Here is a 24,174-nt window from a genome sequence, read left to right as displayed (position 1 = left end):
ATATAAATGGCCCACCCTGTACATCAGTGATATCCTACACGTGATTTCCTAATGTCTTAAAAAGGGTAGTTACTACTAAGTGGGACTACAGAGGTTGTCAGGGACATTAAACATCACGCTAAACAAGAAAACTAATCTACTTAGTCCACTTTTCCAGCCTCTCACACTCTTTCAAACTGTTCTAACACAAATATATGTAGATAAAGATTGAATTTGTAGTCCATTTATTCCCTAACATTAGCTTTTTACATCTAGGAATAGCATTTATGCTTCAAAATTCATATAAATGTGCTGTTTTCACAATCAAATAACATTTTTCACAAATGAAGATTACCTCTATGAATGTTTAAGTATCAAATTTCTATCACAAACAGTCAAGACAAACTAATGAGTGTGATGTGATATATTTGGCTAAAAAATAGAAAGAATCAGATCATTAAAAATCATCACAAAGGAAAATAAATGACAAATACAAGATAAACATTTATCTTTGTGGTTAATTTAGTTTATACACATGAAAATGGCCCAAACAAATTGACATTTTTGAAAATAGTTTCTCTTTAATTCCTCACACTCATCCCATTAAAAAAAAAATCCTGTTCTTTAAAAACAATAGTTACCAAGCAGATTAAATCAGTATAGTAACCCATTCAACTCTTCAGACTCAAACTATCCAGCAGATCATACTTGGTAGTAATTTGCTGATCAAAAAATCGAATTGCATTTATCTAGCCCTCACTCTCTTCACCATCTACTGCTGTGTAGATACTCTGGTTTCTCCGTTTGATTCGAGGTGTGGCGCCCGTGTGACTTGCTGACCCCTGTGTCGTCTCCCCGCTGGTGCGTTTGGGGACCCTGGCTGGTGTGAGGCCCCCCTCCTCTTCTGAGCTGCCCTGAGAGAGGGATGCTGAAGGAGGAGGAAGAGAAAGAGGCTGCAAGGAGCGTAGTGGAGCTTCCGATTCTGGTGTGGTACACGGGGGCGGTAAGATCAGTCTATTAGCCATCTCTCGCTGGGGACTGCTGTCTCCATCGCTGTCCTGGCTCCCTACCTGCCCTTCTGGAACCACTGCATCTGTCCCTTTCCCCTCGCCACATTCTACTCCCTCATCCTCTTCCTCCTCCCATTCATCCTCAATGGTGATTTCATCAGGATTATAGGAGCTGGAGAGGCCGGAGGTGTCGGTGGGGTACTCACTGGGTTCGTCTACGCTCCCTGTGCTGTCCTCCTCCTCTTCAGTCACACCTGTGGCGCCCTCCTCTCCGTAAGCCTGCCCACTCTGCCCAGCCAGGATGTAGATGTCTGTCAGGCCGAGGGTGGCACACAGCTCTGTGGTTTGGGGGTTGGTGGAGTAGACCGGGTGGGCATTGGGTTGAGGGCGGCTGGGGTCATAAGCGGGCACCGTCAGGCTGAAATTTTCAGGGATGCAAAGGTCACCGCTCAAATCACTCACGACCTCCATCATAGCTTCTTCTGATGCACTGAAATCCCACCTGAAATAAGCAGAGGAACAGGATGTCACCATACTTGGCCGTATGTCACGTCACTTTCATGAAAATTTAGTCATTGTAACATAGTCTGTACCGGGTATGTAGTCCATTGTCTTGTGGGGGGTTCCAGAAATTGGAGGATGGTTTCTGAAGCCTGTCTGATGCTTTCAAGATGGCCAGCCATTCTGGATCATACTCAAGGTGTTCAGAGGAGCCCGGTCGGTCTGCTACCTCCACAATCTGCAAAATCAAAACATTAATTTAACTCCCAAAGACTAGAGGGCTGTTTCATAAAAGACGCTAAGATTAAAGTCCTGATTAAAAACCTGACTTGAAATAACCTAACAAATCAATCGGGACAAAAGCGGTTTCATAAACGACAATTCAAGTTCACGCAATCTGACTAATTCGATCCAGGTTCAATGAGTCAGGATAATGTGACGTGCACGCTTATTCGTAAGCAGCCCTTAATGTCGATCATGGATCAAATCGATCCACCATGGCAAACAGCGAATATTTGTGCTGTTTAATGCATTTTAGACATTGTGTTTTCTTCAGTGCATAACTGACACGTCACAGGTATATTTTTCATCTGTAAATGTTAGAAAGTCATGCAAATATATCCATTTTGGTGACAGGAGTGGACGAGGCACGCGAGCGAACGAGCACAGACGGAACAGAATAGAATAGCGCAAGAATTCAGAATAAAATATACATTCTGCCAAAATATGTTGTTGGACATTAAATGTGACATTTAGAATTTTAATCCTACATATAAGTGTATTTTTATGATAGCAGTAACTGTAAGCTGGCTAATACAGCAATAGCTCAAATGAGTTAAATAGGTGCTCCTCTTATCAGCTCAAATGTAGTCCGATTTCTATTTTTTTATTTTCATTTTTAATTCAGTGATTTTTTACTTTTGATTTCGTGTTTTTAATGCTTTAATACTTTAAAGAGCAAATTTAGATTGTAATGTTTTAATGTTCTAATAACCATAAAAGGTACAGCGGTCATAAATTCAGAGAGAAAGGCTGCATGGCTAGAAACTTCTGATCAACTAAATGCACAAGTAGCAACTATGTGTTTTCATATATCTTAAAAAAAGGTCATTAGCCTACATTTTGGGCACAACACATTAAATACAGTTGGTTGTCGCCTATTTTTATTTATTTGATTATTTAAGGTATATTTTCTGTATACTTTTTGGACTAATAATAAAGTCAACTAATTGTATGTGAGAGAGTCAACGGTAATATCGATGCGTTTCTATTGGTCAGAATTAGAGGAGCTCAGCTTAGCCTGACAGTTAGCCTGCTCTAGCGGCAAAGAATAAATCTCCATAGTAACATAATTTAGCTTAATTTAGCCTTCAACTGAGTCAGGGCTAAATTCAACCAGGATAACGGGGAAATCCCAGCTTAATCCCTTATCTTGCTTTTGTGCAATGCCCCTAAGATCTATTACTTGGGTCTCACAATATTTGGACAAAGTGGATACTACTGGAAGAGCTTGAAACACGCTTGTTAATGGAAACAGCAGAATAATTACCTGAAGAAAGTCTCTATGTGGAAGACACTTGTCAAGTGAGAGAAACTTGGTGATCTTTGGGACAGCATTATTCTTAGCCTGTTATGATAAATAGCCTGTTGTTATTTACTTCATAATGAATAATAAGCTCTGGAGATTGTGATGATATATAGGTTTATCTCTCTCAATTTTTATATCTACCCACAAAGACCCACCTCGTGCTGCATCAGTGCAGCAAACTTCACGTGCAGGTGAGCAGAAAACCAGTAGGTGGGCTGCAGGTGGTCTAGAAGCTCTGCAGCAGCAGGGCTGCCCAAGGTACCACTCTCTACTTCCTGTCTGAGGAACTTCTTCTGGCGGAGAAGCTGATTTGTGTTGCCGTAGTGATAAATGCCTCGTGGCCAATCGTGCGTCATGAAGATGTCTATGGGCATCTTGATCTAGAGGAGTTAGGTTAGATATCATACATGGATAGCCAAATATTATTTCCATATTTTTATGAATTTAACTGTAAATTATATGATGCATTTAAAATAGATTTTTTTTTTCAATCTAAAATTACTGGATTTAAGGATGTCACTTAAAGATTTACCTGTTTAAGTTTGAAGACATCAATGCTCCTTATGTGGTACACGCTGCGCAAAGATTCTGGGCTGTATGGTGGGAACTCAAAGTGTCCTGAAATTGCATTAAAAAAAAAAGTTCAGAAATGTCATTTTTGGGTGTTATAACACAACTGATTTGAAATTGTTAAAACTCACCTTTCTTGTAATCGTGGGATTTAAATATTCCTGAAAGACCACCAATCCGTACACCTTTAAAGCGAACAACGCCAGCATAACCTGAGGAATATTAGAATAAAAGTGAGTATAGAACATAAAAACACAAATTTCGTTCTACACTTATTCATCTTCCTACATATGAAAGTAATAAAGTTTGCATTTGTTAGTATGAGTCAAAGATCTCACCCAGGTAATAGATGTTGGGGGCCACCCAGCCTCCATAAGGAAGCTCCTGCAGATGGTTTGACGCCTCGTGGTTTCCCCCAATGAAAATCGTCAGGACAGGAGCCTTTTTCTCACCAGAGTAGTACCTTGGAAAAACCGATGGACATGACATGAGAAACGATGGCCGACCAATACCAACGCAATGCTTATACCGGGTGTTTGCTTACTTGAAGAAAGTTTGCATGTGTCTGTACTTGGCAGGCACCGCCATGCACTTCATGTCTCCTTCATTTCTGACAGCCTGGAAGTCTCCGCAGCACAGCAGCAGATCCACCTTCACGCCTTCTTTATTCTCCAGGTAACTGATGCTCTCATAGATCTTATCCAGCTCTCCATGACAACAGCCTTCTACTGCCACCTTCATCCTTATATCTCTCTCACAGCCTTACACTCAAAGACGACAAACCGCGTTACCCATCGCACAGATAATCAACCTTTACACATTTGACAAAATTCTTCCAGCAGCCGCTTTTGCATCCCTGAACTCACATGCTACTCTCTGCACATGCGCAGAACGGTCATGTGACCAGCGCATTAAATGCATTTTTATTCTTCATCCACACTTTCCTTCATTTATATTCGTTCTTCATTTTTTGATAATAATAATAATAATAATAATGCAAGCTTTTATTTAAAGACTGATCAGCATTCTGTATGCGCGTTAACGGTATATGCAATGTATATAATGTATAATGAAACAGCAATGCAAAATTATTTCTATGTATACTCACGATTTTCTACTGCTAAATGCATTGTTTTTACTTTTTCGTTTCTTTGTATTGTTATTCATATCCATACCAGTATTTTTGTGCTGATGTTAAGTGCAGCCAATTGCAGTATGAGTTGTCACGTGGATTATGTTTCTTTTCTCAGCGATATTCAGGGAGGACCAATCCCTTATGAGTAATAAACAAACTATTTCTTCTATCAGTTAAAAGACTACTATGTCGAATGATTTTGATTTCATGTTTAAATCATGTACCGATATTTGAAATTCATTAATGGGAAGAAAAAAAAAAAGTTTTTTTGGTGAACAAATATCTGCTGACAATTTTGAATACGGCTCAAAGGAGGATGTGTCTCGTTCTTCAATTTAAAAATAAGTAATATATAATAATTAATAGGTTAGTAATGAGAAATGGGTATTTAAATTATGCATTGCTTTAATTTTACATGATTTTAATTAATTTATAAAAAATAGAAATAAGCAAATAAGGTGTGGAAAGTGCTGCTCTGCGTGTTATGATTTATCAAGCTTGTGGAGAAAGTGCTGCTGTAAATACTCCGCTGATCGATCTGTGTTTGTGTGGAAAGTGCCGCTGTGAATGTTCCGCTGAGTGAATGATGGCGTGCCTGCTGGAGGCCCCTTTACGCATCAGCGTGTTATCTGTGAGTCTCTTTGATTATACCCATTAAAAACTTACATTTTCAATTCAGGATCACTTAGATATACATTAGACACGTTAGATAGACTTTAGCGATTGCTCTTAAATTAAGCGGTGTGTTTTGTTTGATGGCTGGCTGTGTGTTTATGTGGTCAACATTAGATCTGGATGTGCTCAGAGCTGTCAAATCAAAGTTATATTTAGTTTTCAGTCTATCTTTAGAGCTGGGGCTCCAAAAACAAAATCAAACCTGCTTGATATTCTCTGATGAAGCTGTTAAATGATGATCTGATGGGCTAATGTGGTGGTAACGCCCCCCTTTTGACAGCCCTGTAGTCCAGTGCTGTGTGTTTTGACACATGTTGATCTGCCCAGGTGCAGTGATGCTGGCAGATGTTGTTGTATATAGTGTGTTACTGGATCATTATCAATCTCATCTGTCCCGTTATTCACGTAGTACTTAAAATAGTAGTCTAGAAAAAAAACATAAACATGATGCTTTTTTGTCATTCAAACTTTAGCCTTCATGTTCGGTTTATTATCTTCCCTTCCAAACACTGAATGTGCTCCTCTGATCTAATCAGCCCAGTAGTGTGATATTGTTCACACTTTAACCCTTTGTTGTATGATATACTCTTTTCAGAAAAGTTAATTGTTATCCCATATATTAATACTGTTTCTGTATAAAGTCAGTTTGATCATCACAAGTATTGTGCACCTGTGGTTTCTGAGACTCCAAACAGAAGTCATTTTTAATAAGTATGACATTTTGTTCATTATCTTTTTTTGTACAAATTAAATATTAAGTATGTGTTTCGAAGTTTAAAACGGTATTGCAAGTCTTTTAGATCCCAAAAGCAACATGAGGACTAAGATGTAAGGATTGTATGGCTGTGTGTGTATATATCCATATTACAGATAGCTGTTCTTGTCTCTAAGCTTGCATCTATTTGCTATATTAACTACTAGTAAGAATGACCAATGAAACAAGATGAGTTTAGCACTGGTTTGCATACAGATCTCATTTCAGATGTCAAATAAATGTTAATTAGTCATGTTGCAAGAATTTCAACTTGATTAATTTAAATTCTTTATCCAAGTAATTAGTGCTGCAAAACAATTAATCACGATTATGGCATTCAATTAAACGTTTGTTCAAAATAAAAGTGTTTACATACTATACGTGTGTGTGCGGTGTAAATTTATTATAAATATACACACATACATGTGTATATTAAGGGAAAATATGTTAGATTTATAAATAAAATATTATATTTTAGATAATATAAATTATATTATATTCTCTGATATCCGGTGTTCTCTTCATTTCCTGTATTATTGTCTGACGTTATCCTCTGTATTATTGTTTTATGATATTTTCACATATTTGATGTTTATTATAAAGTGTCCTTGAGCTCTGGAAAGGCTCTATATAAATAAAACTTATTGTTATTATTATTATTATTATACAAATATATATATATATATATATATATATATATATATATAGTACATACCATTTTTTATATATATATATATATATATATATATATATATATATATAAATATATATGTGTATGTGTGTGTGTGTGTATATTTATACATAACAAATATACACAATACTCACATATAGTATTGTTTTGAATGCCATTAATCGCAATTAATCGTTTTGCAGCCCTACAAGTAATTACGTCTAAACTGACAACTGAATATTTCTTTAGGGCTGGGTAATCATACAGATGCAATACTGTATTTTTTTTTAATTATCCCAAATCATTCAGATTCATTGTTGAAGTCTGGTCGGTACAGGTCGGTACAGTGAAACACCATTATGTTATGAAATTGTAGAGTTCATGTGTGGATGTGATGTTTTCAAGCATGAAGTGACATTTATGGCTGTGCCAAGTGATTGCATAGATGCTTTGGTATGTTTGGGGTGGATGTCGTTCCCACTTTTCCCTGGCCTGAGATTGCCATCTCTGCCTGTACAAGCGAGTTGCGGTGTTTGAGGAGATGTGAACCAGGTCTCTGCTCTCCTTCTAGAGACTTCCACCAACAGCTGGCAACTGTAAGGGTAAACAGACCAAAGCATTGTGAGCCAGGGAGGAGGCTATGGGGCGAGACTGGTGAAGGTGTTTTGATGTCTCAGTTTGCTGAATCATCTTTGTGCTGTCTTTTGTCACAATGCAGGAAGTCACAGCCACGAGTCGCCACTATGTTGACCGGCTTTTTGACCCCGACCCACAGAACGTGCAGCAGGGAGTCATGTGAGTAAACAACCAACCTCTGCTCTGTGTTATAGTTCACCATGCTCACTTTCTGAGTGCTAAAGATGAAGCTGTCAGTCACCATAGGAGGTTGTTTTTAGTCCTTAGAGAGCAAGTATATGTTAATGTAATGTGAGACGCTCTAAGGTGCTGTACTTGTGTGTTTATGTGAGTGTGTCTGGGTAGCTGCAGCTCGGGTCACTTCATCTTTATTTTTAACTCAGGACTCCATCTCTGGTTACTGTTAGCTTGATGTTTCCTGACTGCCACAGCCGTACTTTTCCACAGATATAGTTCCTTCAGAGAAGCCATCAACTAACACATTAAGTTTTTTGCATTTATGCTGATTTATAGTCATGTCAAAATCATTTCAGCAAGATAAACGTGATCTTGCGTTGTACCACTGATAGTGTTGTTATAATCACTAGGCAATTCTGGTTTCTTTCAGAGTTGGGGGCGTGCTAAAAGAATTATGATGAATACCAATTTGCATCCACTATAATTAATGCTGTCCAGTCAGGGTACATGGCCTTGCACTTTGGGTGTCCCGAGTTCAAGTCCCGGCTAGGACTAGCAAATCTGCTAGGAGGGTGTTACTATTTGCTCTTATTATAAGCATCTGTAATCTTCAGATCATTCAAATATACGCTAACCAGTTACATTTGACATGTTCAACAAAGACAGCAGTGTTCTCTGCGAAGCTGTTTTAAACAACAAATTTAAGCTAATTCTTGCTTTATCATTATTGTACATGCAGTTTCCATATTAATTGAAATACTAATATTACTAATACTAATATTGAAATAGTAATATTTTTACTTCTAAAAATGTTTGTCTCACACTGAAGGACAATATAAACCTCGTGAAAAATAATGGGCAAATGAAAAATAATATATTTGTTTTATTTTTTATGTTTTTAAAATAAATTTCTTATGCTCACCAAGGCTGCATTTATTTGATCAAAATACAGTAAAAACTGAAATACTGTGAAGTATTACAATTTAAAATAACTCTCTCTGTTTATTTATTCCTGTAATTCCTGAATTTTCAGCAGCCAAATACAAGTCTTTTGTAATTATGTAAATGTCTTTACTGTCACGATGATTAGTTTAATGTGTCCCTGCATAATAAAAGTATTAACTTCTTTACAAAAAATGACCCCAAACTTTTGAACAGCGCTGCTTTGTTTATTGCGGCAACCATGGAAATGCTATATCTCTGCTGTTCCATAAGCGTCACCTGCTTTCAGAGAGTGAATTTACATTTACTTTTACATTTAGTCATTTAGCAGATGCTATTATCCAAAGCGACTTACAAATGAGGACAATGGGGGCAATCAAAATCAACAAAAGAGCAATGATATACAAGGGCTATAACAAGTCTCAGTTAGCTTTACGCAGTACACGTAGCAAGTTTTTTATTTTATTATATAATAAATAAAAAGTAAACAGATAGAATAGAAAAAGAATAGAGCAAGCTAGTGTTAGAGGCCTTTTTTGCTTTTGTTAAATGTATAATAAATAAAAAGAAAACAAATAGATAGAATACAAAAAGATTAGAAAAGCTAGTGTTCGTTTTTTTTTTTTTTTTTTTTTTTTTTTTAAGATTAGAATTAGAATATAGAGTGCTAGATTTAGAGGATCAAATAAAGATGGAAGAGATGTGTTTTTAGACAATTCTTGAAGATGGATAAGGACTCAGCTGCTTGGATTGAGTTGGGCAGGTCATTCCACCAGGAGGGAACATTTAATTTAAAAGTCAGTGAAAGTGATTTTGTGCCTCTTTGGGATGGCACAATAAAGCGACATTCACTTGCAGAAAGCAAGCTTCTAGAGGGCACATAAGTCTGAAGTAAAGAATTTAGGTAAACGGGTGCAGAGCCAGTGGAGGTTTTGTAGGCAAACATTAATGCCTTGAATTTTATGCAAGCAGCTATTGGTAGCCAGTGCAAATTGATAAACAGAAGTGTCACGTGCATTCTTTTTGGCTCATTAAAAATGTATCTTTCTGCCGCGTTCTGGATTAATTGTAAAGGTTTGATAGAATTGGGTGGAAGACCTGCCAAGAGAGCATTGCAATAGTCCAGCCTGGACAGAACAAGAGCTTGAACAAGGAGTTGTAGAGCATGTTCCGAAAGAAAGGGCCTGATATTCTTGAAGTTGAATAAAGCAAATCTTCAGGACCGGGTAGTTTTAACAATGTGCTCTGAGAATGTCAACTGATCATCAATCATAACTCCAAGGTTTATGGCTGTTTTTGAAGGAGTTATGTGCCTAACTGGATGGTGAAACTGTGATGAAACGATGGGTTGTATGGAACCACAAGCAGTTCTGTCTTGGCAAGGTTGAGTTGAAGGTGAAGGTCCTTCATCCAGCAAGAAATGTGGTAAGGTTGAGTTGAAGGTGATGGTCCTTCATCCAGCAATAAATGTCTGTTAGACAAGCTGAGATGCGAGCAGCTATCGTCAAATCATCAGGGTGGAATGAGAGGTAGAGTTGAGTGTCATCAGCATTGCAGTGATACGAAAAGCCATGTTTCTGAATGACAGAACCTAGTGATGCCATGTAGACAGAGAGGAGAAGTGGTCCAAGAACTGAGCCCTGAGGCACCTCAGTAGTTAGATGTTGTGACTTGGACACCTCACCTCTCCAAGATATCTTGAAGGACCTATCTGTGTCTAATTCAGCCTGTCTGCTGTTTCTGTTTCATGCAGATATTTTATAGTATAGTTTTACAAAACTAAAGTCAGACCATCCTGCTTTTGCTACAAATGTCAAATTATGTGGTCCTATTTAGTTTAAAAACTGCTCATGCTGAATGTATTTATGCAGCATCTTTGTGATTAAAATGCAGTAATTGCCTCTAATCTCTGACTTCTTTTGTTTGTGTTATTTGATTTGGGGTTTATTTTAAAATTTGTTATTTGAATTTGTTTTGTTCAGTTTCTCAAAGAAATGTGCGGCATTTTGTGCAATCAATAATACAAACCCAATTCCAAAAAAGTTGGGACACTGTACAAATTGTGAATAAAAACAGAATGCAATGATGTGGATGTTTCAAATTTCAATATTTTATTCAGAATACAACATAGATGACATATCAAATGTTTAAACCGAGAAAGTATCATTTTAAGGGAAAAATACGTTTATTTTAAATTTCATGGCATCAACACATCTCAAAAAAGTTGGGACAAGTGCCACTGTGTGGCATCCCCTCTTCTTTTTATAACAGTCTGCAAACGTCTGGGGACTGAGGAGACAAGTTGCTCAGGTTTAGGAATAGTAATGTTGTCCCATTCTTGTCTAATACAGGCTTCTAGTTGCTCAACTGTCTTAGGTCTTCTTTGTCGCATCTTCCTCTTTATGATGCGCCAAATGTTTTCTATGGGTGAAAGATCTGGACTGCAGGCTGGCCATTTCAGTACCCGGATCCTCCTCCTACGCAGCCATGATGTTGTAATTGATGCAGTATGTGGTCTGGCATTGTCATGTTGGAAAATGCAAGGTCTTCCCTGAAAGAGACAACGTCTGGATGGGAGCATATGTTGTTCTAGAACTTGGATATACCTTTCAGCATTGATGGTGCCTTTCCAGATGTCTAAGCTGCTCATGCCACACGCACTCATGCAACCCCATACCATCAGAGATGCAGGCTTCTGAACTGAGCGCTAACAACTTGGGTTGTCCTTGTCCTCTTTAGTCCGGATGACATGGCGTCCCAGTTTTCCAAAAAGAACTTCAAATTTTGATTCGTCTGACCACAGAACAGTTTTCCACTTTGCCACAGTCCATTTTAAATAAGCCTTGGCCCAGAGAAAACGCCTGCACTTCTGGATCATGTTTAGATATGGCTTCTTTTTTGACCTATAGAGTTTTAGCTGGCAACGGCGAATGGCACGGTGGATTGTGTTCACCGACAATGTTTTCTGGAAGTATTCCTGAGCCCATGCTGTGATTTCCATTACAGTAGCATTCCTGTATGTGATGCAGTGCCATCTAAACCAGTATGGTTTTCCGGCCTTGACCCTTGCGCACAGAGATTGTTCCAGATTCTCTGAATCTTTGGATGATATTATGCACTGTAGATGATGATAACTTCAAACTCTTTGCAATTTTTCTCTGAGAAACTCCTTTCTGATATTGCTCCACTATTTTTCGCCGCAGCATTGGGGGAATTGGTGATCCTCTTGCCATCTTGACTTCTGAGAGACACTGCCACTCTGAGAGGCTCTTTTTATACCCAGTCATGTTGCCAATTGACCTAATAAGTTGCAAATTGGTCCTCCAGCTGTTCCTTATATGTACATTTAACTTTTCCGGCCTCTTATTGCTACCTGTCCCAACTTTTTTGGAATGTGTATCTCTCATGAAATCCAAAATGAGCCAATATTTGGCATGACATTTCAAAATGTCTCACTTTCAACATTTGATATGTTATCTATATTCTATTGTGAATAAAATATAAGTTTATGAGATTTGTAAATTATTGCATTCCTTTTTTATTCGTAATTTGTACAGTGTCCCAACTTTTTTGGAATCGGGTTTGTAAAAGTACACCATTTCATGTCTTAAATCTCATTTGGTCAAAAAAAAAAAAAAATTGTGAGAAAATCGTATTGTGTATCGTTTCGTAAGTTGAGTGAATTGTTACATCCCTATTAAACGGTAGTTTAAGTACATTTTTTAACTAATATTTTGAAATCAGCAACCACAATACACCTTTTTTTTCACCCAGATTGTTGTTTATCTGACCAATAGCACCCTCAAAATGATTTCTTCTGTTCTTCTGTTGATCAGTTTCTATGCCATAGAAAAGGTATGTTTTGCACCATGAGTTATAAGTGATTGCACCTTTATTGACAGTGACATGAAGAATGCTGTCATCGGAAACAACAAACAGAAGGCCAACCTGATTGTGCTGGGAGCTGTGCCAAGGTGCACCCACTTCACCCTTCTTTCACCAATAGAACTGCAATTAGTTTTGACACACCCAGTTAGGTTGAAAAATCATAGCTAGTTTATCCAGTTTGTACAGTATAAAAAACATTACGCCTATGGAATGTCCCCACAATTCACAAAAACAAATGTTTGTGTGTGTGTAGACTTCTGTATCTTCTCCAGCAGAGCTCCTCTAGTCTGGAGCTGAGGACTGAATGTGCGGTCGTGTTGGGCAGTCTGGCAATGGGCACAGAGAACAACATCAAGTCCCTGGTGGACTGTCACATCATCCCAGCCCTGCTTCAAGGTTCTTGCTCTGTCTATTCAGTCTATCTTTCATATTACTATTTTAACTATATGTTTGATCAAATAAATGCCACCTTGATGAGCATAAGAGACTTATTTAAAAAAAAAAAAAAATCTTCATGATACCAAACTTTTGACCAGTGTTTTATGTTTTTGCAGGTCTCTTGTGTCCTGATCTGATCTTCATTGAGGCATGTCTGCGCTGTTTAAGAACTGTCTTCATCAGTCCAGTCACACCAGTGCAGCTGCTCTACACAGTAAGACATGCACATTTTAGAATGACCTATACACATGCATAAACGGAAGTGTCATCAACATGTTTTAATTTGCATCAGGACCCCACTGTGATCCCCCATCTCATGTCCCTGCTGAGTCGGTCACAGCACACACAGGAATACATCACGCAAATCTTCGCCCACTGCTGCAAGGTAACACACACAACTCTGTGCATCACACATCACATATGCATTTATTCAGAATTATAAAGGGAATGGTTCCAACTCTAAATTCTGATTAGATTAGCCACATACAAGCTTTATTCCAAGCCTTATTAAGGATTAGCCAACATGCACCTGTGGCCACACGTCAAACCATAAAATGGTTGCAGTATTACAGTTTAGGCTTCTTGGCAATGTAATCTTTTCTTTTTTTCTCTTTTGAAAAATGCATTGAATAATGTGTGTGTCCAGACTCCAGAACATCAAACGGTGTTGTTTAACCACGGTGCCATCCAGAACATCGCTCCTTTACTCATCTCTCCCTCCTATAAGGTACAAAAAGGAAATTAATTGCTTTTCCATTTGTTATTGTATTTTGAATGCATATCGTATGTTCTGAGTAATTATGTTTTGTGAACCCTCTCTGTAGGTACGGATGCAGGCGTTAAAGTGTTCCTCAGTTTTGGCCTATGAGAACGCTGAGGTCTCCATGACACTGGTGAATGGTGAGCACCACCTCTACCATCATTTGATCACCTCTTATTTTGTCCTCCTGGCTTACGTTCATCGGAGATTCTCTTTGACTTCTCTTTTTTTGTTGCAGTTTTTCATTCTCTTTTGTAACATCTGAATCACCGTTCACTGAAATGAAAGAATAGTGCAGAACAGTAGGTTTTTGGAAGTAAAAAATATGATTCAGAAGCTCCATAGAGAACGTTTGAGGTTGTTAAGTGATGATATAAGCCACAAGGCAGTGTGTTAGCCATGTAATTGCTGATTTTGGTGAAGAACTACATCACTGTTACCATGGAAAAGTTGTGGTAAGCTTTTGCTAGCAAATGGAGTCTAGCTGGTTTACGTTATCTATTGGAAAGCCACCATGGTACTGTAGCTATATACACTAGTGTTACAAAGTTTGGGGTCAGTAAGTTGTTGTTTTTTTGTTTTTAATTCAACATATATACATTAAATTGATCAAAGTGGCAGTAAAGACATTACATTGTTACAAAAGATTTCAGTTTTAAATAAATTCTGTTGTTTTGAACTTTATCAAATAATCTTAAAAAAAATATTAGAATTTCCATAAAGTAATATATAATAAAAATAATAAATAAATAAATGTTTCACTGTTTTAAATACATTTATCAAATCAGCATATTAGAATGATTTTTGAAGGTTCATGTGACACTGAAGACTTGAAAAATGGCTGTTGAAAATTCAGTTTTGCCATCACAGGAATAAATAACATTTTGAAATATATTCAACTAGAAAACAATTTTAAATTGTAACCATATTACACAATATCACTGTATTTTTGATCAAATAAATGCAGCCTGTGAACATAAGTGTTACCGATAATGTTACCGACCCCAAACATTTGAGCAGTAGTGTACAATACCTAGTTTATGGTGTAGTGTTAGAGCCTAAAATTTATCAGCAGTCTTTTCTCCTATCAAATTACATAAAAAAGACAGATTCAAAATGATTTTGCCCATTGCTTATTAAAATGCTCATTTTATTATTTGAAGCAGATGTGGTTATGTAAGAGATGTTTAGTTTTGTTCAAATCTTAAAACCTTTATTTAGGATTCCTGTTAGTTAATAAAATAACACTTCAGCCTGCTGAAAATCATATATTGTGTATATGTGTATGTTTTTCAGTGCTTGTAGATGGTGAGCAGCTCTCTCAGGTTTTTGTTAGAATGATGCAAAGGAACAAACCCATTGAAATGCAGCTTACAGCCGCCAAATGGTGAGTATCTCTCATCCTGCAGGTTATTTATCCTTTCAGCTTTTACAAACTTACACACTTTTTCTCTCAGCTTAACATACATGTGTCGAGCAGGAGCCATCAGGACAGACGACAACTGTATTGTACTAAAGGTACCTCCAAAAAAATTCACATTTGTGTAATGAATGAATGTGATGAATGCAAAAGTGTCATTTAAAGTGCATAGGAACTAGTTTTTTGTGTGTGTTTGGACAGACTTTGCCGTGCCTGGTGCGGATGTGCAGTAAAGAGCGGTTATTGGAAGAGAGGGTGGAGGGGGCGGAGACGCTAGCCTACCTGATGGAGCCGGACATAGAACTGCAGCGGATTGCAAGCGTCACTGACCACCTCGTGTCCATGTTGGCTGACTACTTTAAATACCCAAGCTCCGTCAGCGCCATCACTGATATTAAGAGGGTAACTTCACGTACACCAACACACATTTCATTAGCTTTCTAAATTAAGACATACCAGAGGCTTCTGTTGTTTTTGTATAAACCCAAGTATGTAGATTTCAAGAGTGGGTGTAACCAGGTAACTTTTTATTTTCAAATGAAATGAAATCAGTTTAAGTGATCGTTTGTCTTCCTGTAGTTGGATCATGACTTGAAACATGCACATGAGCTGCGACAGGCTGCTTTTAAACTCTATGCCTCTCTGGGCTCCAATGACGAGGATATCAGGAAAAAGGTATTATATTATATTATATGTAGTGCTATCAAATGATTAATCGCATCCAAAATAAAAGTTTTGTTTACATAATATGTGTGTGTGTATATTGTGTATGTTCATTATGTATATATAAATACACACACATTTAGCAAGTATTTTGAAAATATTTACATGTATATATTTATATTCATATAACTTGTATCATATATAAACATATTTAATATATAAATGTAACATATTTTTCTTAAATATATACATGTGTGTGTATTTTAAATATACATTTACATTTAGTCATTTAGCAGACACTTTTATCCAAAGCGACTTACAAATGAGGACAATGGGAGCAATCAAAACCAACAAAAAGCAACAACATGCAAGTATACACAGTACAGACATATATTATGTAAACAAAAACTTTTATTTTGGATGCGATTAATCGTTTGACAGCACTAATTATATTATATTATAAGTGCTCTGTTTTTCAAAAATACTTTGATACCCTGACAATTAAAAAAGGTTATTAGGTAAATGTGGTGAATGTGCTAAGAATGTTAACATTAATTTCCCTACTACAGATTACAGAGACGGAAAATATGATGGACAGGATTGTTAGTGGCCTATCAGAATCTAGTATCAAAGTACGGTTAGCAGCAGTCAGGTATGATGCACATTTTCTTTTAATTGTCTGTCAAAAAAAAATTAGGAGAATGAAAACTGCCATTGTACACTACCATTCAAAAAATTGGGGTCTGTAAGAATTACAGAAAAATTAAAAAAATGTTTTGTTTTTTTTAAGAAATCAATATTTTTATTCTGCAGCGACGCTTTCATTTGATCAAAAGTGACAGTAAAAAATGTGTTCTTTTGAACTTTCTATTCATCAGAGAATCCTGAAAAAAGTGGCATGGTTTCATCAAAAATATTAAGCAGCACAATTGTTTTCAATATCTGATAATAATAAGAAACCAATAAGAAGTTGTTTTAAATTGTACTAATATTTCACAATATTACTGTTCTTACTATTTTTTGATTAAATAAATGTAGCCTTGGTGAGCATGAGACTTCTTAAAAAAAAAAAAAAAAAAAAAAACCAATTTACCAACCCTAAACTTTAGAAAAGTAGTGTAAATGTTAAATGTATTTGTTGAAAAGGTGCAACAGTTGGATATTGAAAGAATTCAAAAATAAAACAAAGAAAAGAGGTTTTGATTTGCTCTTTTATTTTCAATTATTTCTTTCAAATTTCCTCTAGATGTCTTCACAGTTTATCACGGTCTGTACAACAGTTAAGGACAAGTTTCCATGATCATGCAGTATGGAAGCCGCTAATGAAGGTATGATATTCAGATGATGTTGAGTGAAACCTGGAGGCTAGTCAAACCCGAACTGAATGCACATGTGTTTTTGTGGGTAGTTATTACAGAACGCACCAGATGAGGTCCTGGTCATGGCCTCTTCAACACTATGCAACCTACTGCTGGAGTTTTCACCCAGCAAAGAGGTAAAGTACACACACTTTGTTGGTTTATTAGTATTATACAGCCAGAATTGTAAATGTAATAAAATTATTGAACTACTTCAAACTGAAAACCTTCAAAATTCAAGCTTTTAAAACTACTTCGGATTTTCTTCTCAGGCTTTCTCAAGCCAACATAAAAGTTTGTCTTAAACTTTATTATTAAATGCTCAGTTTTTTTCACAGTATAGTATTTTAATAAAATTAAATATTTTATTAATCACTGACCACTCACGTTTTCTTTGTGCATATAGGAATATTCTTAACAAAAGACAGAAGAATAACATTGTTGTTAATACAATTTCTACATTTTTCTTTTAAACAAAGATGAGAGAATTATTCCCAGTGCCACTGGTCTTTAAAAAGTAATTGTGTATGTGTTTGTTCACAGCCTATCTTAGAGTCTGGGGTCATCGAGTTACTATGCAGCCTCACACAGAGTGACAGTCCAGCTCTAAGAGTCAATGGCATCTGGGCTCTCATGGTAAGACCAACTGACTTCGGTCCACACCAAAGCTTCAGTATGAAAACACTCTATGTCATCTATGTGTTTTTGTGCAGAACATGGCCTTCCAGGCAGATCAGAAGGTGAAGGTGGAGATAGTTCGAGCTCTGGGCACAGAACAGCTCTTTAGACTCCTATCTGATCCTGATACTAATGTGCTAATGAAAACATTGGGGCTGCTTCGAAACCTGCTCTCCACCCGGCCGGTAAAACACATTATTTATTTATTTACATATATATATACAGTGCCCTCCAAAAGTATTGGAGCAGTAAGGCCAATTCCTTTATTTTTGCTGTAGACTCTAAACATTTGGGTTTGACATCAAAAGATGAATATGAGATGAGAGATTAACATTTCAGCTTTTATTTACAGGTATTTTCATCTGGATCTGATACACAACTTAGAAGATAGCACCTTTTCATGTTACCAAAAGTATTGGAACGTGTGACTGACAAGTGTGTTTTGTTGCCCTGGTGTGTCCTATTAATTGATTATTCAAACAATAAATAGCACTGAATGTCTGCGCTCAGTTTCAGATCCGTGCAGACTGCATTTATAGTTAGTTAGACGTGTAACCAACATGAAAACCAGAGAGGTGTCTATGGGTGAAAAACAAGCAATTGTGAAGCTGAGAGAAGATGAAAAATCAATCAAACCATTGCACAAACACTGGCAATAGCAAATACAACCATTTGTAATCTCCTGAGGAAGAAAGAAACCACTGGTGTACTAAGTAACACCTCAAACGGGTAGATCAAGGAAAACATCTGCAGTTGATGACAGAAACATTGTGACATCTGTAAAGAAAGACCCTAAAACAACTGTTAGTGACATCAGCAACAACCTCCAGAGGGCAGGAGTGAAGGTATCACAATCTACTGTTCGCAGAAGACTTCATGAACAAAAGTACAGCGGCTACACCAGAAGATGCAAACCACTCATTAGCAAGAAGAATAGGAGACGAGCCTCAAAAATTCTGGGACAAGGTTTTATGGACTGATTTTATGGACCAAAGTGATGGAAAGGCTAAAGTTTGGAGAAAGAAAGGATCTGCTCATGATCCCAAACATACAAGCTCATCTGAAGCACAGTGTACACAGGTGTACATTATAGTACACATTACACAAGTAATGTAATGGCTTGAGCTTTCATCGCTTCTTCTGGGACAGTCAGGCTCATTAATCTTCATTAATGATGTAACACATGATGGCAGCAGCAGCAAAATTAACTCAGAAGTCTACAGAAATATTTTGTCTGACAATTTACAGAAAGATGCAACCAAACTGATTGAGAGATCCTTCATCATGCAGCAAGATAATGACCCAAAACATAGTGCCAAAACAACAAAGGAGTTCATCAGGGGCAAGAAGTGGAAGGTTTTAGACTGGCCAAGTCAATCTCCACACTTAAACCCTATAGAGTATGCATTTTACCTGCTAAAGAAGAGACTGAAGGGAGTAACCCCCCAAAACTTAAAGAGGCTGCGGTGAAAGCCTGGAAAAGCATCACAAAAGAAGAATGCAAAAGTTTGGTGATGTCAATGGGTCACAGGCTTGATGCAGTTATTGAAAGCAAAGGATTTGCAACTAAATATTCAGTCTTTTTCACTTTAATCCATGTTAATTCTATCTGTTCCAAAATTTCTGGTAACATGAAAAATGGGTGGGTTCAAACAAAAGGTGCTATCTTCTAAATTGTGTATCAGATCCAGATGAAAATGCATGTAAATAAAAGCTGAAATGTTAATATCTCAATCTCTCAAATGTTTTCAGTCTACAGCAAAAATAAAGGAATTGGCCTTACTGTTCCAATACTTTTGGAGGGCACTGTATATGTATGTATATATATACTGTATGTATGTATGCTTGGTCTGATAAATTCCCTTCCACTGCCTAACAAGATTACACACACACTAATTGTCTTCCCCTGTCTTTCGTAGCATATAGACCAGATCATGAGCTCACATGGGAAGCAGATAATGCAAGCGGTCACGCTTATCCTGGAGGGAGAACACAGCATAGAGGTCAAAGAGCAGGTGAGCTGCTCAAACACATTAAGATGACATTGTGCTTACTAGGTCTTACAGAATCAGACTAGTAAGATTTCTCAAGCATATATTCCACAGGCGCTTTGTGAAAAGAATGTTCCCAGTTTAATACAATTTAATCTTTGTGTCTATTCAGGGTGTCTGTAGAAGTCCTTGAAAAATATTAAAGTCTTAAAATCACTTTTTAAAATGTAAAACTGCTCATATCTTAAATCCTATAGAACAAGTCTTTAGCTCTTTTGTCTTGTTATAAGTTGGCACTCCTCTTTTTTTCTCTCTGACTGTGCACAGGAATCAGTTATCAGGTTCTGAGTGTGTTAAATAGTGGTGCATTAAAATGTGGCATTTTTATGGCATATACTTTATTTCAGAGGTTTTCAAACTTTCCTGGGGACCCACAGCTCTGCACATTTTGCATGTCTCCCTAATTTACACACCGGATTCAGATCAGCAGCTCATTAAGAAAGCTCCATGAACTCAAATGAGTGTGTCAGATATGGGAGACATGCAAAATGTGCAGAGCAGTGTGGCCCAAGGAACAGGAGTGAAAATCATTGCTGAATATCACTTTGGAAAGCATTTTACAAGAATTTATTTTACATGGTTTTATTTTATGTGCAGATAAATATGACTCTTTATTATTATATAACGGTACGTTGTTACAGCTAAATAAATCATTAACTAATTTTAAAACACTGAAAACAGTATACACTCACCTAAAGGATTATTAGGAACACCTGTTCAATTTCTCATTAATGCAATTATCTAATCAACCAATCACATGGCAGTTGCTTCAATGCATTTAGGGGTGTGGTCCTGGTCAAGACAATCTCCTGAACTCCAAACTGAATGTCAGAATGGGAAAGAAAGGTAATTTAAGCAATTTTGATCGTGGCATGGTTGTTGGTGCCAGACGGGCCGGTTTGAGTATTTCACAATCTGCTCAGTTACTGGGATTTTCACGCACAACCGTTTCTAGGGTTTACAAAGAATGGTGTGAAAAAGGGAAAAACATACAGTATGCGGCAGTCCTGTGGGCGAAAATGCCTTGTTGATGCTAGAGGTCTGAGGAGAATGGGCCGACTGATTCAAGCTGATAGAAGAGCAACTTTGACTGAAATAACCACTTGTTACAACCGAGGTATGCAGCAAAGCATTTGTGAAGCCACAACACGCACAACCTTGAGGCGGATGGTCTACAACAGCAGAAGACACCACCGGGTACCACTCATCTCCACTACAAATAGGAAAAAGAGGCTACAATTTGCACGAGCTCACCAAAATTGGACGGTTGAAGACTGGAAAAATGTTGCCTGGTCTGATGAGTCTCGATTTCTGTTGAGACATTCAGATGGTAGAGTCAGAATTTGGCGTAAACAGAAGGAGAACATGGATCCATCATGCCTTGTTATCACTGTGCAGGCTGGTTGTGGTGGTGTAATGGTGTGGGGGATGTTTTCTTGGCACACTTTAGGCCCCTTACCTGAGCATTGTTTCTGACCATGTCCATCCCTTTATGACCACCATGTACCCATCCTCTGATGGCTACTTCCAGCAGGATAATGCACCATGTCACAAAGCTCGAATCATTTCAAATTGGTTTCTTGAACATGACAATGAGTTCACTGTACTAAAATAGCCCCCAGAGTCACCAGATCTCAACCCAATAGAGCATCTTTGGGATGTGGTGGAACGGGAGCTTCGTGCCCTGGATGTGCATCCCACAAATCTCCATCAACTGCAAGATGCTATCCTATCAATATGGGCCAACATTTCTAAAGAATGCTTTCAGCACCTTGTTGAATCAATGCCACGTAGAATTAAGGCAGTTCTGAAGGCGAAAGGGGGTCAAACACAGTATTAGTATGGTGTTCCTAATAATTCTTTAGGTGAGTGTACATTGAATCACTCCTCAATAAGACATTTTAGTGTACTTAAATACTGTTTTATTTTTTTTTTTTTTTATGTTTTTGAAAGAAGTCTCTTATTCTCATCAAGGCTCCAATTTTTTGGAATAAAAATACTGTAAAAGCAGTAAAACCTTCAGTTGTTTTCTATATTTCCCAGTTTAAATATATCCAGTGGTGGCCAAAATTATTAGAACACTTGGCAAATTTAAGAGGTTTTTTAAGAGGATGTTTTTGTTGAAATGGCTTATTGCCAGAACTACTTGTGACGGACGGAATCTGCCGGAGCATTGAAAATGATGGACTGGCCCCCTCAAAGTCCAGACCTCAACCCCATTGAACAAATTTGGGACGAGTTGGAAAATAACCTGGACAGATCTATTGTACATTCAAAGGGAAAGCCTTCGACTTGATTTGCTGAAGGCATGGGATAACATTAGTGTAGAAGTTCTCAGGAAATATATTGGCACTATGCCATAGAGATGTGCTGCTGTAATTGTAAATATTAAAGTTAACAGTGGCTCAAAACTGTACGACTCACTTCTTCTGATATTTTGTTGTGCTCAGAGCAACGTCTGCATGTTTCATGAACATTATGAAATGAAATCATGTTTTGGAGGCAAAAAATGTCAATATTTTCAGATCTGTCAGGTGTTCCAATAATTTTGGCCACCACTATGTGTGTATATGTGTATGTATATATATAAAACATCTTTACTTGCATTCCCTTAAACACACAGATAACTGCTGTTGAATTGGCACATTCGTTTAGGAGAATTTAATAGTTTCCAGGGTTGATGTTTAACAAAGATTTATTTATTTATTTATTTTTTTGCAGACATTGTGCATATTGGCCAATATTGCTGACGGAAACACTGCCAAGGAACTAATTATGACCAATGACGACATGCTCCAAAAAATTAAATATTACATGGTCAGTGTGCATTGTCAATAGCTCATCTGGGTTTCTCAGTTGTGGGTTTTTTCAGTGTGTTTTCTTTCACACTATTTTACAATCTGTACCATAGTGTCTTTGTACTGTTGCTCGTTTCCATCTTATCACTGTCCCTCCTACTGGATAGTTCTTTTGCTTCTGTGTAATTTCTTCTGTTCTCTATGTTTCAGGGTCACTCCAACGTGAAGCTGCAGCTGGCTGCCACCTTCTGCATTTCTAACCTCATCTGGAATGAGGAGGACGGTGAGAAACTCATGACACAAGGGTTCTGTGGAGGGGAGGTGGGGGACAGTTTAACTGTTGTGCTCTCAGTTTGTGCAAATTAAAATATTAATCATGATTCATTTGTGTGTGCAGTTTTTAAATTATTTTATATAATATATATTTAAATGTCCATCTAAATATATGGTTTAATTTAAGACATTCAATGTTCTAAAGAAAGAAGACAATAAAACCAATTCATTATGTTAAATTTAATGGTGTTATTAATTAAATAAAAAATATTCATGAAATATTAACATCTTAACATTAACTTTGTCCTATTTATTTAATTTGGAGGCTCTGGTTATTATTATTACTCTAAACAATAGGTTCAGGCATCTTTTTCCGAGAATAACAACAGTGCAGCATTGGAAATACATTTTGTGAAGATTTACTTGGTGTTTATTTGTATCTGATTGTGAGTCCATTCCTCGAGTTAAATAGGGCTCTTTGTGTATTGTCAAGAATACAAGTTTGTGTTTTTCCGCTTCCTCCAGGCTCACAAGAGAGACAAGACAAGCTAAGGGAGATGGGCTTTGTTGATATCTTACACAAACTCACCCAGGCATCAGATCCCAACCTCTGTGACAGGTGATGGACAGACTTTCATTCATCTGTTGGTACTTGTTTCATCTTTTGTTTGGTTTGTTGCCGTAATGATTTGATTCTTCACATCTCCCTCTTTCTCTCAGGGCAAAAACGGCAATGCAGCAGTATTTGGCATGACCTTGAAGGAAGGTGGGATACGGCCTCACTAACAATCTCTAGGAGGATCACATCTCCTGAGTTTTTGTTTTAGATTCTCGTTTCGTTTTGCCCTTCCTTTTGTTTTGTTGCACAAGGCACCTTGTGTTGTGGAGACCCTGAACAGCTTCGTAAATCAAGAGACACGGTTTCCAGGGGGCCACAACACCTTTTGGGCTTTCAGCTACATTGGCTTAATACGTTTTCTGCTGAACTCTTGGAACTATTATATTTTTGTTTTTTGGACTTAATGTGAAGGGAAAAAAGGCTCCTCAAAGTGTGTTGCAGCGCCACCTGGTGGATTGAGGCTTTGACGCTTTGGACTCCCTTTGGAGAAAGCTGACTGACCTCTCAGTGCTATGCTTCTGGGAGCTTAGTCTCCTTATTTTGGTTTGCTGATTTACTATTGATATTATTATTATCATTATTATAACAATT

The 24,174-nt window shown here is 37.3% G+C and overlaps 2 protein-coding genes across 2 annotated transcripts; one reads left to right on the top strand and one right to left on the bottom strand.

The window, feature by feature from the left end:
• Nucleotides 1–199: 199 nt before the first annotated feature.
• Nucleotides 200–4,534, bottom strand: LOC306877247 (lariat debranching enzyme-like). The gene is made up of 8 exons (XM_079428889.1): nt 4,193–4,534; nt 3,987–4,111; nt 3,780–3,860; nt 3,611–3,696; nt 3,234–3,458; nt 3,040–3,117; nt 1,583–1,728; nt 200–1,491 (listed from the first exon to the last, which is right to left on the bottom strand). The coding sequence occupies exons 1-8, from the start codon at nt 4,387–4,389 to the stop codon at nt 729–731; spliced, it is 1,701 nt and encodes a 566-aa protein (XP_079285015.1). The 5' UTR covers nt 4,390–4,534; the 3' UTR covers nt 200–728.
• An 820-nt stretch (nt 4,535–5,354) lies between these two features.
• On the top strand, nt 5,355–23,833 carry LOC306876908 (armadillo repeat-containing protein 8). The gene is made up of 22 exons (XM_079428357.1): nt 5,355–5,414; nt 7,601–7,677; nt 12,540–12,611; nt 12,779–12,921; nt 13,080–13,177; nt 13,256–13,348; nt 13,610–13,690; nt 13,788–13,863; nt 15,020–15,110; nt 15,181–15,241; nt 15,345–15,545; nt 15,723–15,818; nt 16,376–16,458; nt 17,053–17,134; nt 17,215–17,301; nt 17,708–17,800; nt 17,878–18,027; nt 19,762–19,857; nt 22,615–22,710; nt 22,902–22,974; nt 23,490–23,583; nt 23,685–23,833. Exons 1-22 carry the CDS (start codon nt 5,367–5,369, stop codon nt 23,716–23,718), a joined length of 2,025 nt encoding a protein of 674 aa, XP_079284483.1. The 5' UTR covers nt 5,355–5,366; the 3' UTR covers nt 23,719–23,833.
• The last annotated feature ends 341 nt before the right edge of the window (nt 23,834–24,174 follow it).

This window comes from Barbus barbus (assembly GCF_936440315.1).
Source record: "Barbus barbus genome assembly, chromosome: 11".
NCBI lineage: Eukaryota > Metazoa > Chordata > Actinopteri > Cypriniformes > Cyprinidae > Barbus > Barbus barbus.
The sequence above is the reverse complement of the archived record's forward strand: the minus strand, read 5'-3'. Positions and strand labels throughout refer to the sequence as shown.